This window comes from Pogona vitticeps, chromosome 2, assembly GCF_051106095.1.
Source record: "Pogona vitticeps strain Pit_001003342236 chromosome 2, PviZW2.1, whole genome shotgun sequence".
Taxonomy (NCBI): Eukaryota; Metazoa; Chordata; class Lepidosauria; order Squamata; family Agamidae; genus Pogona; species Pogona vitticeps.
The window spans coordinates 264,639,071-264,656,185 of record NC_135784.1 but is presented as its reverse complement, the minus strand read 5'-3'; the positions used below and the strand labels follow the sequence as shown (position 1 = coordinate 264,656,185).

Below are 17,115 nucleotides of genomic sequence, written 5' to 3'. Positions count from 1 at the left end.
CTAAGAATTCTGGGAGCCAAAAGAGTGAATTTTACAAACTGTCTTATGAATTCATGTGTGGCTGCTAGTCCTGGCCTTTGGCTTGAAAAGAGAAAAAATCTTTAGCCACATCTTCATTAGCTGTGGAGCAGTGGACAAATTATGGTGCATGCCAGGGGGTCTTGTGTATGCAAACACAATGGCCTGTGTCCTAACAATCTAGCCAAGTTAAGCTTCCTCCAAAGTACAGTAATCCATATTGGAACACGTTCGTATGTCAAAAAGTTCGTAAGTTGAGGCAAACTTTTCTATAGGAATGCATTGAAAACCATTTAATCCGTACCTGCTGTTTTTCATTCTTATGTCGAGGTGCTGTTCTTAAGTTCCTATGGGAACTAATGCAAAGCGGTTAATCTGTTCTCTACCACTAGGGGGAGAATTTTTTTTTAAAAAAATTATTCTTTTGACCTAAGATGAACTTAGGTCAAAAAAAGGCAGGAAAGGTTTTTTGTTTGTTTGTTTGTTTGCAAGTTGAGGCTCTGCAAGTCGAAGCAACATTTTGCAAACAGCCGTTTGTAACTCGAAACATTCGCGAATGGATTTAGGTAGTTTTCTTTGTTCTTCTCCTGCTGGAGGAGAAAGAGAAATTTTGGCTCCTCTGTCTGCACTCAGTCCAGTGTAACTTTGAATTTGGCTAGATTTCTTGATTTCTGTGAATTGAAATGGTAGGGCAATATTTAAGAGTCAATTTTTGTCTTATACACACATTAATATACCTAAGCTGTGACTTTAAGAGGCTTTTCAGCTGAAACAGGGTTATGGTTTTTAGGTAACTGTTACCATATATCCTGTTGACATAGTTAAAAAGTAACTTTACTCCTCCCCACTTCCTGCAGCTGCCTTTGCTCCCCTCCTTTTCATTCTTTTTTTGGGTGAGGTCCTCAAAGAGGCCCTTCTGAAGTGGGAGTGATTTGTTACAGGAGGTTGCAAACAAGTCATCCAAATGCTTTCTCACTTGCAGGTGGTTTGATGTATTTTTTTTATTACGCCCATAGCACTTATTTCTTCACTTGTGCAGTGGTTTGAAACTCTCATGTCTTTTCATTAACAAGAATAGTGGAAGAATTAGCATTAGCATGGCTGAAATAATGCTGTTGCTTTTGTGGTGAATTTCTGGTTGTGCTAATAGAGGGTTAGACAGGGATACACATGCTAAATTTTGAATGTGTCATATGTAATTGGTCTATTTTTCATATTTATTTAAATAGGGCACATGTGTGTCACACTTACATTTGTTGAGCTTTTAATCTGTAGGGATCTGATAATGGGCGTGTACTTAACAACCTATACTGCGTCTTCAGGTTAGTTCTTATGTTTCTGATGTTATATCTGTTACTTGGAAGGAGTTTACACTGAGTTGAATGTATTTAAATTTTGAATATATAGGTTATGTGAAAGATAGATTTACACCCAAGAAAGCCTTGTTGAACACAGGAGGCAGTGGGCATGGAATCCAAGTAAAGGCTTGGCTGTTGGTGTATTTTTCTCTTTCTCTTGTCATGGTGACCGGGTGCCTGGGGATTTATTTGAATTAAATCCCCACTCTTCTGTTACAACATCCAGACCCAGTATTTCTTATTCTCATGCCGTTTTCCCGCTTAGAGCAGCCTCATAAAGAGCCAGACTTTTCTCCAAAACAAAGATTGGGATTTTTAAGCATCCAGAAGCTGGCTGTTTCTTTGTTCTGGTGGAATGGAATGAAACAGACCAGCTTATAAATCATTATGGAGGGCATGAGGCTGAGAATATTGATCTTCTCTGTTTTTTGCCCATGAGCACTAAGAACAACACAACTTAACCCCCCCCCCCTTGTTACCTTTATTAAGGTCTTTATTCTCTTGTGCCCTTTTGTATTTAATCCGAGTTTCAAAACACCCGCCATTTCATTGTGGTGTCCATGGGAACCAGTTAATTAAAAGTGGGAGAGATGAATGGAGCTAAATAGGTGGATCAAGAGTTGCAGGATTGAGGTGAAAAGGCTGTTTTTATATGGGTATTGTCATGGTTTTCTCTCTCTCTCCCCCCACACACACACACTTTAAACACTAATGCTTCTGTTCTCAGTCATGTTCCACATTGTCTTTTGTCTTGATATTCTGTGTATAGTTCGGAAATTATTAACTAATGTAATAACAATTGAATTTTCCAGCCTGTAAGTGTACCATAACATACCCCTAAATGTATTTTCCTGGAGAAGCTGTGGCATTAATCATATTTGATATCATCCGACAGCTTTTCTAAATAAAGTTTGGAAAAGTTGCCTTTTTGGTCCGTATTTCCCAGAATCCCCCAGTCATCCTCGAAGATTCAGTGAGTGATGGTCCAAAAAGTAACTGTTACAAGTTCTGATTAAGTCAACTCAGCAAGGATGTCATTTGCTGATCTTCTTCAGCTCAGGTGGCAGCTGCAGTTCCCCAGACAACAATTTTGCTGAAAGAGAAGAAAGCATGTTGCAGTATTTCTTCCAAGATGTTTCAGTATGCTGTGGAGAATGCTTAGGCTGTTTACCTTAACATATCTCTTGCTACCAAATGAGCATATACTTCATGCAAGTAATGCAAAATCATTTAAGAGGGCTAGGGTTGTGGGGTTTTTTGTTTTTTTGGCTTGGAAATGTAATTAATGCTGTTTTGAAAAATAAGACGGCTTTGTGTGTGGAATGCTGTTTCAGGCTTTTCAGAAGTTTATCCTGGCAGGAATGCAAGAGAGCCTAAAAAGATGAGTGTTCAGGATAACTTGAGATGCCTTCGCTGGGCATTGAGCTTGTTTTTAAAAATGTGTTTAATTGTATCGCTGTATAGTGTGCCTGCACAGGGACGTGGTGACACTGCAGGTTAAACCACAGAAGCCTCTGTGCTGCAAGGTCAGAAGATCAGCAGTTTGAATCCACGCGACGGAGTGAGCTCCTGTCGCTTGTCCCACCTCCTGCCAACCTAGTAGTTCAAAAGCATGTAAAAATACAAGTAGATAAATAGGTACCACCGCGGTGGGAAGGTAACGGCATTCTGTGTTTAGTTGCGCTGGCCACATGACCACAGAAACTGTCTATGGACAAACGCTAGCTCTATGGCTTGGAAACGGGGATGTCCCTAGAGTTGGACACAACTGGACAATATGTCAAGGAGAACCTTTACCTTTACCCATAGTGCACCTGCAGCACACATGTACAGTATAATTTAATTGAATGCTTTACTGTCCGTACTGAGGAATTTCCCTATAAAACCAGTACAGTATTTGTCTTGTCTTTTATTTCTCTTCTGCTCCTTCTTCCCGTGAGTGATGAAAACTGCCCATCACTTTATCTTGTACTTTCCACTGTTGTTTTTTAAATATATTTATATAGTGTTTTTAAAACTGTCGTTTTATCTGTTGTAAGCCACTTTTGGTCTCCTCTGGGGAGAAAGGTAATAAGTAAAGTAAGTAAGTAAAAGTTTATTATACTGTACAGTACCTTCATTGGCCATCTTTAGCTTTTTTTCATACAATCAGCACAGATGAAGTTGCTGATGTCTTTAAACTGACAGATAATTATCCTGATAATTGAGTAGCTATATAAGAGCATTATAGATAACGGTTTGAAGTATGTAAGTGTGTTCTGTGCATGAAATTTGGATCAGATAATAAAGAACACTTTGTTTCTGAGGTTTCATCAGTTTGTAGCACAAAGTTTTAAGTCCTCTGAAGCAAAGTCATGCCCCTAAGGTGCATATGCAACTCTGCCACCCCCACACATTCTACTTCCTCCTCCACTCACCAACAACAATAGTTTTCAGCCCCTTTGCTTCCAGTTGTGACAGAACCCGGTGTGGGTGTGAAATTTTGTGTATGAGGGGCAGAGCCCCACCCAGCAGGGCTGAAAATCAGAGGGAATGTTTCTATGAAGCTCTTTGGGATTTTAAAACTGCACTGGAATTCAGTAAAGGCCTGGTCAGAATTGAACAGGTTTTTTCCCCTTCTTGTTAATTAATGGTAACTTCTTCATGTATCTTCCCTAGATGTAAGATGATGATGATGGTGGTGGTGGTAGTAATAATAATAATAACAACAATAATAACAATAATAATAATAAAGGACCTATTCCTCCAACTCTCTTATTGAAATAATAGGATCCAGTATTGAATTTGGAACTACACAGCATTCCAGTTATTGCTTAAGCCAGTGTTTTCTTCATTCTATTCAAAATAGCCCAGGTTCTTGAAGATTCTTCTCTCCCAACCGTCCATTTATGTTAGTTTGTCTTCAAAAGCTGTGCTTGTGGAGCTGCTGCACTGGACTGGAGGAGCCAGAACTCTTCCTGGACTTTGGTTATTGCGAGAGTTTGGTAGTGATGCTGGCCCTCAGACTCTTGAAATAAATATTTTGAAGAAACACTTTTTTGGTCTCTCATGGTTAAATTCTGTTGGTAGGATGAGCTAGAATGCATTAATTTAATTCGTGGGACTCATATAACAAGTCCTATTCATTCGGCAGGTATGATGTAACTAGAACTATCAAACTTCACTCTCTAGGTTTAAGACGGGGATAGGCAGCTTCCAGAGTTGGGGAACGCCATTAGATTTCCCTCAACTCACAGAAGGCTGTGCCCCTGTCAAAATTCAGTTGCAGTCAAGTTCAGGTGAACACTGCCAAATTTCCTCTTAAAATTTGGTGGCAGCTGGAGTGAGGCTGTGGAGCAAAATGGAGCTTCAGCCCTGCAAACAGTGTGAGTAAAGCTGCTTCTTCCTTCCTGAAAGGGAAAGGCATGGGAAGGTGCCTTATACAGTGGTGCCTCGCTTAACGGCAATAATCCGTTCCAGGAAAATCGCTGTTAAGCGAAAACGTCGTAAAGCGAAAATAAAAAAACAATTGAAACTCATTGAAAATCATTCAGTGCATTCCAGTGGGCTAAAAACTCACCGTCCAGAGAAGATCCTCCATACGGTGGCCATTTTTGTTGCCTGTATAGCGAGGAATCCGTTCCTAAACACAGTGGGGAGCCATTTTAATTACCCGGTGGCCATTTTGAAACCGCCGGTCAGCTGTTAAAAAAACATCATTTTTCCGAAGAATCAGTTCCCGAAGCAGGGAACCAATCATCGCAAAGCGAAAAGACCCTATTTAGACCATCATTTTACGATCGCAAAAACGATCACAAAAACGTCGCCGTGAAGCAGATTTGTCGTAATGTGTGGTAATCGTAAAGCGGGGCACGACTGTACAGAGTCTTAAGTTATAGGCATGTGGTGTTTTGTACTTTCAGGCTGCAATTCCCAGAATTCTTTAGGGATTCCCCAGGCAGAATTCTGGAAGATGCAGGGCAGAAATATAAAGCACCATCACTGCGTTCTCCATCCTGTTTCTACTTTCCAAAATAAGGAAGCTGTGGTGGTGCAACTTGGGAATCATAAGTCTTCCTGAGGGTCCTTGTTCTTTGAGAAGTGCCCTCTATAGAGCCTAATATGCAGAGAAACTATGACTCCCAACACATTTCATGTCCGGGAGGGCCTGCCCCATTGGTTGGTCCCATGGCTACGTGGGCTGGTAATTGATCAGTGGGGCCAGGTCCTCCTGGGCACAGAGGATATTGGGAGTCATAGTCTCACTGCCCATTGGCCCTATAGAGAGGGCCTCCCAAAGAGATACAGTTCCCAGGTAATACTTGTATGTTTTTGAAAGTGGAAGCAGTCCACAGAAAGTAGCGATGGAGGTAGGTTTGTGGCTTTCTATTTCTAAGCTGCATCTCCCACAATTCTGCTTGGAGAATTTATTGGGAATTCTGAGCATTTCTGCCCCAAAATGTGAAAGCTTACATGTACATCTAATACAGTGTTATGGACATTGTGAGTGACTCTGCAGGGTTTCAGGCAGGAATTTTCCCCAGAATCTTCTGCATTCAAAGCCCTTAGTTCTGTCGCTGAGTCACACCCCCTCCTTAGAAGGACAGCAGGAAAATGTATTATTTTGCATTTCTGAGAATTCTGTAACTACTTCCTCATGGGGAGACTAGGGAGTAAGAATAAACAATGTTTCTGAGGACTAGTTAAGAAATGCTGTATGCACTTGTGGCTTCTTACAAATTTCTTAGAAATATTTGTTGTTGTAATTCTTTTACAGTTTAGTTAATTGTAAAGGTGCGTCATCTCCCTTTATAATCTTGGCCCTGAAGAAAGTGTGGAAATTTTTTGAAATACTTTGTTTTTTAAAATGTAAATGAAGGTTCTGTGAGGAGTGCCTTCCTCTGCTGGCTTTGTTTTCTTTCCCCTCTCTAGCAGTAGGGACTGAGCAGTGATTCTTCGTGATTAAAGAAAAGCACCTCTTCTAAACTAGTGTTGTGTCATTATCAGGGCATATCTGCTTAACTCTTCTCTAGCTTGGTTGGCTTTTCGTAGAGGAACAGAGCCAGAATATTAGCTGACTCCTCTTCAAATATGCTGTGGCCAACTTCCTGTATATGTGCTTTACAGAAGTGTGTAACCACCAGGGAGCCTTGGCCAGTCACTAGCTCCCTTGTCGTTTGGCCATATGCTGCATGCAAAAGTCTGATGTGTGAAGTAGTCCTCAAGCTCAAGCTGGAATGGCTCCTTATAGCCTTTTCCAACCAGATGTTTTGGACTTGCAAGTCCTAGCCAGCGTAGCATGGCTGATAGTCAGGAATCTAGGGCGTTTTAGTCCAAGCCATCTGGAAGCCTGTCCTGTTGTGTTGATTTTATTATGGCCCTGCATGAGTGTGTGGTTTCAGCTGAATTTCCTTAAGAACTCTGTATGGAGAGCTCTGTATGGGGGAGGAGGGAGTTCTTTTACTGGCAGTGCTTAGCCAGCCTTCTTTCCAGAAGCCAGGCGGTCATGACGTAGTATGAAGCTGGTACTGTCTGGTTTTGTTTTGTTTTTACAAAAATGAATTGAGTTGTAAAGTTACCACCTGCCTTCTGTGCCCCCTCCCCGTCTCCCCCTTAGGCTACTAGGAATAACTGCAGTGTGTGGTTTCTGTCCTTAACAAACATTAAGTGTAGTTTTAAATAATTGTGGGAGGCTGGGTTGAAGCCCCATCTTTCTGTAAAGAAACCAAATACTTGGGTTTCGGCCAGGAAGGAAATCAAACAGAGTCTGGGGCCTGCGTTTTTCTTTTCTGCCAGAAAGTGCCTGTGCGCACCCTGTACAGTACTTTGTTCGTTCATCAAGTGTGTGCGCAGTTGTATGTGTATTCTGTGTTGCCATTATTACTGCACTTCCTCTAAAATTCTATGATGTAAAATGTTCTAGGTGGCATTTTAAGTGAGCTTCTTCCATTCAGTAGAACGTCAAAGTCATACCAATGTAAGAACGTGGGATCCTGGAACATGCTCAAGCATTACCATGGGGGGGGGGAGGTTGGAAGCAAATCGCTCTTACAGGTGGTGAGCAAATTGTTCTAGTCAAGCAAGCACAAGATCAAGTTCCAAATCACTTTGTAACCTCAATGCTAGCTAACAGCTGAGTGAAGTAGTTTGTTGATCTTTGATTGAGGTTGGAGTCACATGCACCATTATTTAGGAATAAGCCCTATTGAAATCAATGACACATTTCTGAATAAGATGGACAGGAAAGTGCTGAACATGTTCAGCCTGCCTTAGAGGAATAGAAATGGAACACCTTATATTTGAGTCAGGTATATCCTGTGGGTTGCCTTAAAGGGTTGAGATCTCTTCCCTTGGAAGACTTGACAAATATCAATCTCTCTTCTTTTGTGTTTCTGTTTAGGTGATTGTCAGCTGCAAACTCCATGCCGCATCCAGAAGTGTACTACGGACTTTGTATCACTAACTTCTCATCTCAGCCCTGCCATTGATGGCTTTGATTTGGAGTTCTGCAAAGCCCTGCGTGCCTACTCTGCCTGCACCACCCGCAATTCCAAAGCTTGCCGTGGAAATCTGGTGTACCATTCTGCTGTTTTGGGCATCAGTGATCTCATGAGCCAGAGGAACTGCTCCAAGGATGGCCCAACATCCTCAACGAACCCTGAAGTGACCCACGACCCATGTAATTACAGTGGGCTACAGGGAACCAGAGAGCAGCGTGGAGGAGAACAGATACCTCCTACTTACCTTTTCTGTGGCTTGTTTGGAGACCCCCACCTAAGGACCTTTAAGGATCACTTTCAGACATGCAAAGTGGAGGGGGCCTGGCCTCTCATAGACAACAACTACTTGTCAGTGCAAGTGACAAATGTGCCTGTGGTCGCAGGATCCAGTGCTACTGCAACGAATAAGGTATGTAGGGTTCCTCTGTATACCCATGCTTTCTCTCGTTCCCCTTTCCAAAGGGAAGAGAGAGTGGAATTCCAGAGGTGCAAAAGTATTGTTAATCTTAAAATAAGGAAGAATTGTATCATGGTTAAATCCATTAATTGTTCTAAAGTCTTTTAATAAGAGGTAGGCCGAAAATAGGTGTTCCTCTACTTTTGGGCCATTAATCAATTTCTGATGGACCAGCTCATGCATGCTAATTGAAGGGGTTCTTGTGAAGAGCGCTTTGGAACATAGACTTATCCAGATGAACAAAGTACTTCATGTTCTTACGAGAGAGAGTGGCCATATTCAAGGATGTACAAGAAATTAATTGTGCACTCACTGAACATGTACTGTTGCATTACAAATCTAAAACCAGGTTGGACCATGGGCATTCTAGAAGTTTTTCACTTAAAGACAAGTGCTGACATCAGCCCAGTAGAGGGTTAGCTGACTCTTTCACCCATCTATTGTCTTCACTTCTGAGAGCAGTGCCTCAGTCTAAGAATCCAAGAGCCAGTGTGGTGTAGAGCGGTGGTCCCCAACCTTTTCTGAACCGCAGTTGGGGGGTGGGTCCTTGCATGGGGGCAGGGCACCCCCACACTCACTGGGGGGGCGGAACATGCTTATGGGGGGATGTGGCATGCTCACGCACATGAATGGGTGAGCAGGGTGCTCTTGCAGGGAGTGTGGCGTGCTCGCATGCATGAGGGGAGGGGTGCACTCGCAGGTGAGCAGGGCACACTTGCGTGGGGGGCACACTCACGGGTGGGCAGGGTGTACTCCCATGCACGTGGGCGGGGCACACTCACATGCATGCACAGGTGGGCGTGGCGCATTCACGGGTGAGGGGCTCTTGTGGGCGGGTGGGACACCTGGGCGGGCGGTCTGTGCGTGCGTGTGGGCATGGAGGGGGAGTGCAGGGGGGGTGGGAGATCTGTCTCCACGTCCTGGTCCTGCGTAGGCCACGGACTGGGGGTTGGGTACCCCTGGTGTAGAGGTTAGAAAGTTGGACTAACCAAGGGACAGGGATGGCCATGGGCCAGTCCCTATCTCTTAGTCTCACCTGATTCATCAAGTTATTTTGAGGATACAGATGGAGACGATGTCCTCAGAGAATATGTGGGTGTCAAAGAACAAGAAGAAAACAATAAGAATAAGAACAGCCTATGTCATTTAGTCTAGGTCTTTATTATCGCGCAGTGGGGCATAATTGGAAATTAAGGACATCTGTTCAAAAACCAGCCAACAATATCCTGACCTCTTTTGATCCCAGTGAAGAACCTGTGCCTTAATTCAAAGAATGGGCAGCCTGTTTCCATCTAGATGTTTAGCTCTCATCAGCCCCAACCACACCATTCTAGCTGCAATCTTCAATCTCAACAGCTTTAGAGAGGCACACTTTCCCCCATGAAATAGATGGGTTCTAAAATAACATGCTGGACTCCTGTCAGGTAACTTTGATAAGAAGTTGGTGTTCAGCTTTTGTACTCTAAAGTACATGCTTTTTAATATTGATTCAAATTGGGGATAACTCTGAACCAGGTTGTGGTAGACCTTGTGCTAATAATCATATTACTCCTGCATAGATCAGACCCACTGGAATAGATGAAACTTGTTAGTCATAAAAGTCCAGTTGTTTTCAGTGGTTCTGTTCTTCCCAAGATTAACACTGGCTTTAGCTGGGACCATTGCAGCATTTAAGGTGTATATGTGTAACATTTTTGGTGTACACATGGGAATGTACATTCACTGGAAAATTCAGGTTTTCCAAAGGATATACCTATGAGGTGTAGTCTTCAAGACATTGGCTGCAGCTCCATAATGTCGGTTTTACTGTTGTGTTGAAATGACCTCCCATTTTTAAAAAGATGTCCGTTCTGTGTAGAACAACATTCGCTCTTCACATTATAATTGTGTATTGGAAATTTGGTGTTTTGGAGGACTTGGGAGGAAGAAATAGACACGTCACCCACCCACCTCTTTAAATAAAAACATAGCCTTCTGTGAGAGAGTGTTTGCTATCCATAAATCAATTTTACGATGTTACTCTTAGATGCTTTGTTCTGGCATTTCAGCAGGACGCTTCTCTGGTGAATTGTTAGAAAAGTTTGAGTAAGTAAGCTGTCAGATGCTGAGGCAAATTCTCCTTTGAGCGGTGGTTTCTCTTGTCAGAGCTTATGTAGTTTTGAAGTTGTATTTCATCCTCCCCATGATCCATAATCCTGGGAAAAGTGCTGTTCAAGTCTTTTACAACAGCAGCACAACAAGAAAGTAGGATCTTTGATGATAGGAGATAATTGATCCAAACTGTCTTTCTGTATCCACTGGGAGGTTGAAATGGGCAGAAGCAACTAATGGTGTGTGTTTGTATGTGTCTGTGTACGTTTTCACTATAGAATGGTTGAAAGGTTTCTTGGCCCTGATGATTGTATTGGAAGCTTAGCAGACCTTGAGGTTTTGCTTCCACTGCCAGGCAATTAAGCTTTTATCAGAACACCTTTGTGGGAGTTCATGTACCATCCCTGCTATCATGTCTGCTGTGTACGAGGTGCATTTGAAAGCCCTAATGCATTGTTTGCAGCCTTTAATTTCTGTGCTTAAACTTTCTCTTTTTAAAGCTGTGGGATGGAAAACTCTCTTCCCTTGGCTTTTTTCTTCACATCTGTGGAAGCTTCTGCTTTCAGGGAGGCTTTGAACCCAGCTATCATAAGTACAAAGGGTTTTTTAAATTTTGAAGCTGTAAAACCTGAGTTTTTGTAATCATACTGATTTCTCTCTTGATTTCCTTTCTTACCTCCTCCACCACCGTAAAAACTAGCATGTGAAATCTTTTTCTCTCCTGGCCAGGAGTCTGCTGGTGTCTGTGTAAGGTCTGTGTAACTTGCCACAACTGATTGTGGCTAATATATAAGGTCACAGAGTGTGTCTTAAGTCGCCTACTTTGTCATATACCCATTTGTGCAACTAAGATGCATGACATATCTCATCCATTAGCAGCAGTTAGCTGCACCATGTTATTCAAATATTACATGAACACAAACAAGATTTCAGCCATTTTTTAATCTGGACCAGACAGTCCTCAGAATGAAACCTGGACAATTTTCTCTGTATAGATTTCTCACAAGGGAGAATAGAATTGAACTAAATGGTTTGATTGGAAGGGAAGGTCACACTTCGGTTTAGTGCCATCAGTGTAATAAAAGCAGCAGGATCTTACCAGAGTTGCTTCTGGGATAGTAAGTGGTAACATGCTTTTAGTGTTGTCCAGGGAGACACTATATATAGCTGCTATAATCTGTCCACCGAGGAAAATAAGACTTTAACTGAGTAGAACTTCTCAGTAGACCTGAATGGAATTGTGTTGTACATTTCTGTCTTGCTATATAGCTTCAGAGATAGTGTGTTACTGTTGTAAATGTCTAGTAAAACAATAATATATATACGTAATATAGTACTGTGGACTAAAATGAACTTGTTTGCCCCACGTTGTGCACGTTCTGTGAGCTTGGAGAAAATATGCAAAAATAGTAATTCAAGCTGTCATCTAGGAATATGAGGCATATTAAAAAGAGGAGTTATCCACCCTATTAGAATATAGTTTTGAGGGTTTTTTTTAAAAAAAGTGAAAAATATAAACCAAAATCCAAATTATAGTTTGGGGAGCTTGCTGGCTGTGCTATGCTGATGAAAATTTGCATATCCCTTTGACTGAAGTAATTCATTATTTTGCCTGGACTATTTTCTAGAGTTGTCCAGGTGCATTTCTTTCTCTGGTACATAGCAAACTCTTGATAGTGCAAAATCGTCTGAGTGTCAGTGTGCTCTGTACTATGGCTGTTTCTTGTATTGACAGTGAAGATAGCCACACTACTAAAGACTTTTTTCGGGGTTTTCCTGATACAGAGTACTCAGAAGTGGTTTATCATTTCCTCCTTCTGGTTGTATCTTGGGACTGTGTATGTTGCCCAAGGCCATTCAGGCTGACTCTACATGCAAGAGGTTCACTAGGGAATCAAACTCCCAACCTCTGGCTCTGCAGTCACCTAAACCACTGAGCTGTCCTGCCATCTGTGTAAGAACATACAAATGTGTTCCAAGTCCGACCTTTGATCTTCTAGCTTAATATTGTTAAATTGATTGCCAGACGTTTTTTAGCGTTTGCAGACATGTTTGGAGGCGCCAGAGATTGAACCAAGAGGGGTTTCTGAATATGACACATGTTTTCTGCCACTGAGCAATAATCCTTGCAAAGTTCAAACATTGGTGGAAACTATGGTTAATCAGACTAAATAACTGTTCAATTGTATATATTGAGGAAGCAGTTTGATGGGCAGGGATGCTATTTGCATGGATCTTGCAAATGGCTATCCAGATTAAGCCACTTTAAGACACAGAAGTTGTTCTGCAGAGCAAAGAAGAAAATCGTCATATGAAGAAAAGCAAACAGAACTTTTCTCTGCTTATAGACCACCCAGTTAGGTCAGATGAGGCCAGCTGTAGGGGAAGACAAGTTGGGTTGTTTTTTACTTATTTATTAGTTGTACTGTGTTCCAGTTGTTGAAAAAAGTGGTAGAAGATTGCAGAATTTCATAGTTTTAGTTGCATTAGATTATCTAATGCCTTCTTTCAGAAGGAGGTATAGTGTAGCACAGTCTCTATAAAAACAAACAAAAATAATTAACAACCTCACCTGCCAGTAAAGTTGTCTTTTGTATTGCTTTTTCATGAATAGTTCCTCACAGCAGTAACATAAACCTTCCCCCCCCCCCCCAAAGTAACTAAATCTAGCCAGTTTGAGTTAAATTGAACGTCAATCTTATGTTGGAATCAGTGAGACGCAACTTAGTTGTAACTGACAATCCCATTCATTTCAGTGGATCCACTTTAAGAATAACATTGATATTAGTCCCTTGTATTCTAGATCAGGGGTCCCCAACCCCTGGTCCACGACCTGGTGCTAGTCTGTGGGCTTGCCAGAACTGGGCTGTGGAGACGGATCTCTGCCCTCCCGCACACTGGGGGTACCCCCGCCCCCCTCGCACATAGAGTCCACCCACCTCAGCCGCTCTGCAGTCCCAAAAAGGTTGGGTACTGCTGTAGATGGCAGAAATACTTCATAAAAACTTATTCAGTTTTTGTTACAAAACTGGCATTCTGAGAATCAGAACTTGGAAAGCTGTTGTTAAAATCAGTTCATTTTCTTTGCAGCATACTTGATTGGTATTGTTCATTGGAAAGTAGCTAATAATAATAGTAACCTTAGAACTGCAGAGCTAGAAAGGACCCTGTGGATCATTGAATCCAGACCCTTTTGAGGAGACACCAAGGGGGAATCAAACTCTTCAGCCAAATGCCTCAAGGACTGTGCTATCCAGTATTTCCCATTGCCTTTATCATTGGTTTCACTTTGGGCTGCGGGGTGGGGGGGGCACCAACTTAAGGGAAGTAAATGGCATAAAACTTTGAAAAGATCTTCCAAATGCCTAAAAAGGCCCTTTAAAGTATTTTTAAAAGGAAATTGTAAGGAATTTTGCGGACAGTGTTTCTTATGTAATGTGTTGTTTCTTATGCATTGCATCTACTGACCTATTGCTTCTTCCGAATACTTAGTGATCCAGATATTACTGAGCTGACATTTCTAAGCAGGATCTGCTTTAGTTTTAGTCCTGTATGTTTTTTTTAAAAAAAATCTTGATGGGCTTATTTTAGTGGTTTAAATGTTTCTTGTATCCAAATTTTCAAAAGCATGGTGCTCTCCAGGTTTTGTTGGTTGAAACAAATGTTTTGAATGATACTAGAAGATGTTATTTTTGTTCCTTTGAACTTTGAAAATTTGGGATTGGAGTATGTATAATAGTGTGGATGACCTTAATTGGAAAAATGCACAGACTTAAGCTGCTAGTTCCAAGCTGAAGCCTCTGGTTTTATATGGAGAGTTAGATAAGAGAAAACTGGTTCTATAGACAGTTGGCTGTCTGTGTTAGGCATGTCAGAGCCTAATACATGTTAAAGCTAAATCACGTTGAATTCACTGGTACTGTACTTAACTTCAGGTAGGTATATCATGGGGCTGTAGTCCTAACAAGCCACCCTGATGGAATGTTGACTTTAGCGAACATATAGCAAGCATTGACATGCATTGTGCACTAGACTTGGCAGCGTTCTCACCAAGCAACAGGCTGGCCTTGCTGATTAGCGCTGCCTTGAATGCAGGGAACCTTTTCTCTCTTTTTTTAATTGCTGTTATCCTTAGCTAGTGCAAATACAACAGCGTCTTTGAGGCTTAAAAGTCCACAAGCAGAGCTTGGGAATCACATGCTACAAATAAATAACTGTTATTTGTAATACATTGTTTTTCAGGATAAGGGGAAAATACTACTTTGGAAAGTAACACAACTACGGACATCATCAAGGGGTCTGATATTGGTACTAAATGTTAGGTCATTTGGGGAGATTTGGGGTCCTTGAGGGGTATTTGTTATATTTTAAGTGTTTGAAAAATAGGGGTATCACTGGCCATACGTTACTGACTAGTAAAATTACTGTACACTTGTATACAATATGCAACAATGTACTTTTTTTAAAAAAAGAATAATAAACCTAGCATGTTAGCTTTCCATTAATGTTTTCAAGCACTGCCTGTACTGTATTGCATGCTGCTCTTGGCTCCCCCATCTCTCTCATCACCAGTTTTTAGGGCCTACAGCAGCCCCTGCATATTCTGGGAAGGCCACAGGGGTGGGAAGAAGCTCTGATCAACTGTCCTTGAATTAGAGGTGGATCTTGGGGCAAGTTAAAATGCTAGGATAAATGCATTAGTTGCTTTTTTGAGGACCCTAACTGGTAGCCTAGCACAAAGTACTGGGTTATCAAGCAGCCATATCCTTGAAACCCAAGGAGTATGTATCTCTTTTTGTGATAGCTTCCTAGAAATCACATTTCCCTGGAATTTATACTTCTGTGCAACTTGGAACAGAATTCTGGCCAATATCTGAAATTTTTGTTGTGTTTGTGCATAAACAGAATTTGGATATGTTTATGGGTTGATTGTTCATATTCAGTGAACAAGGGTATGTAAGGCAACAAGGGACAGGCTGTAAGCTTGCAGGATCCACTCTGTGTTTTGTGTTTATTTGGTTTTACTATACAAGACCCCTGAGACCTGTCAACCAGAGCCAGTTGCAAAAGGCATACACAGAGAATGAAAAAATTTCAAGCCAGAAATTTCATTTGTGTACCAAAGCAGAGCACAGTTTCCTTCCATTCCTAATATCCCCGGCTCCAGCTGCTTCCTTCATTTCAGCAGTATTATTTAGATTATTTGCAGGAAGGTGTCACTTTGTTGGTGGTGTTAAACAGGTAGAGACCCTGATGATACTGCAAATATAACCTGAAATCTGCCAGCCAGTTCTGGTCTGCCCACCTTGATGTGACCAAGCAGGCCACAAGCCTGGCTTTAGAGCAGTCTGTTGGGCATATGTCAGTTGTGGCTGCCTTGTTTACACTTGCTATGGGAGCAGAGTTTCAGAATTACCATTTGAAAATTACTGGGTGAGGAATTGGGAGTGTTTGTGTGTGTGTTTGTGTATACACGCACATATATGTACATATATACACATGATGTATATATATACAAACACATGTACTGTATATAAATACTTTATATAGATATGTATGAATGTGTACATATGCACACATATAAGCACAACACTATGTGTACATGTGCCCTAAGTTTATAGTAACATATAATTTGGGATGGATAAAGAACAAACAATAGCAGTTGGTGGTTAGGAGGTCTGTATATAGCTCTTTTTTTCAGTAATCAGGTGATCTTTTAAAAAATAAGCTATTTAGAGGCTGGTTAGTTAACACTGATTTTTGAAAGATAACTGGAAGACTAGAGTTGTGGCTGAAAGATTTAAAAATCAGAGCTGAGAAAGCTCTGAGTTTTAAGAGATGTCTACAAAGAGAATTGCTGATTAGAGCTGGAAGATGTGTTGTGAGGTTATGGCAAAGTTTCAAGCTGGCGGAATTTTGTCCAGAGGGAACTTCAGTCTTACCCTTTGAAACATCTGAGTCAACCCAGAAGCCTTGAAGCAAAGGAAGACTGCCATCTAGTATCTCCTATTGCTTGGCAGTCATAGGCTGTGAGGACTTGGTGGATGTACCCTGAGCAAAAAAGCTATTATGAGCTTAATTAGCTGTGGAAGTCTCTCTGGCATATTAGGCACTTGTAAACAAGTATATGTAGTCTACAAACTACATTTAAGTAATCTTGTATTTACATTTTAAAAGCAGCACTAACTAGAATTCACTTGACAAATTACACTGGTATAAAGGCAACTGGTGTAAATTTTAGCAGTGGATTGCCTCAAGTGAACAACTCAAGATAGGCATTTGCTGTTGTGCGGGAAGTCACGCAACTTGTATGACAGCAAACATCTGTGCTGCCTTCTTCAGTTGTGTCAATTCACAGTTATAATGCCAGTGGACATAACAAGACTCTGGATGCTATACAGTGGTGCCTCGCATAGCGACGTTAATCGGTGCAGCAAAAATAGCTGCAAAGCGATTTTGTCGCTATGTGATTTTGATAAGCCCATAGGAATTTATTTATTTATTTATTTAATTTATATCCCGCCTATCTAGTCGTGGTGGACTTCTCTAGGCAGCCAACAACAGAGATAAAATACAATAACATAAAACAGCATAATTACAACAACAATTAAAAATAGGGAAACAATAAAGGAGAGAAGAAAATCAAAAGTAATCTGGAGAGAAGGCCTGCCGAAACATCCAAGTCTTTAATAGGTTCTTAAAGGTGCCCAGC

The 17,115-nt window shown here is 41.4% G+C and overlaps 1 protein-coding gene across 2 annotated transcripts in view; it reads left to right on the top strand.

The window, feature by feature from the left end:
- Nucleotides 1-17,115, top strand: part of RGMB (repulsive guidance molecule BMP co-receptor b) — a 45,143-nt gene that overhangs the window by 11,114 nt on the left and 16,914 nt on the right. For both annotated transcript variants that reach the window (XM_072992491.2, XM_072992492.2), the window contains exon 4: nt 7,756-8,264. In XM_072992491.2, the coding sequence (XP_072848592.2) occupies nt 7,756-8,264 (509 nt within the window). The remainder of the gene's footprint in view (nt 1-7,755; nt 8,265-17,115) is intronic.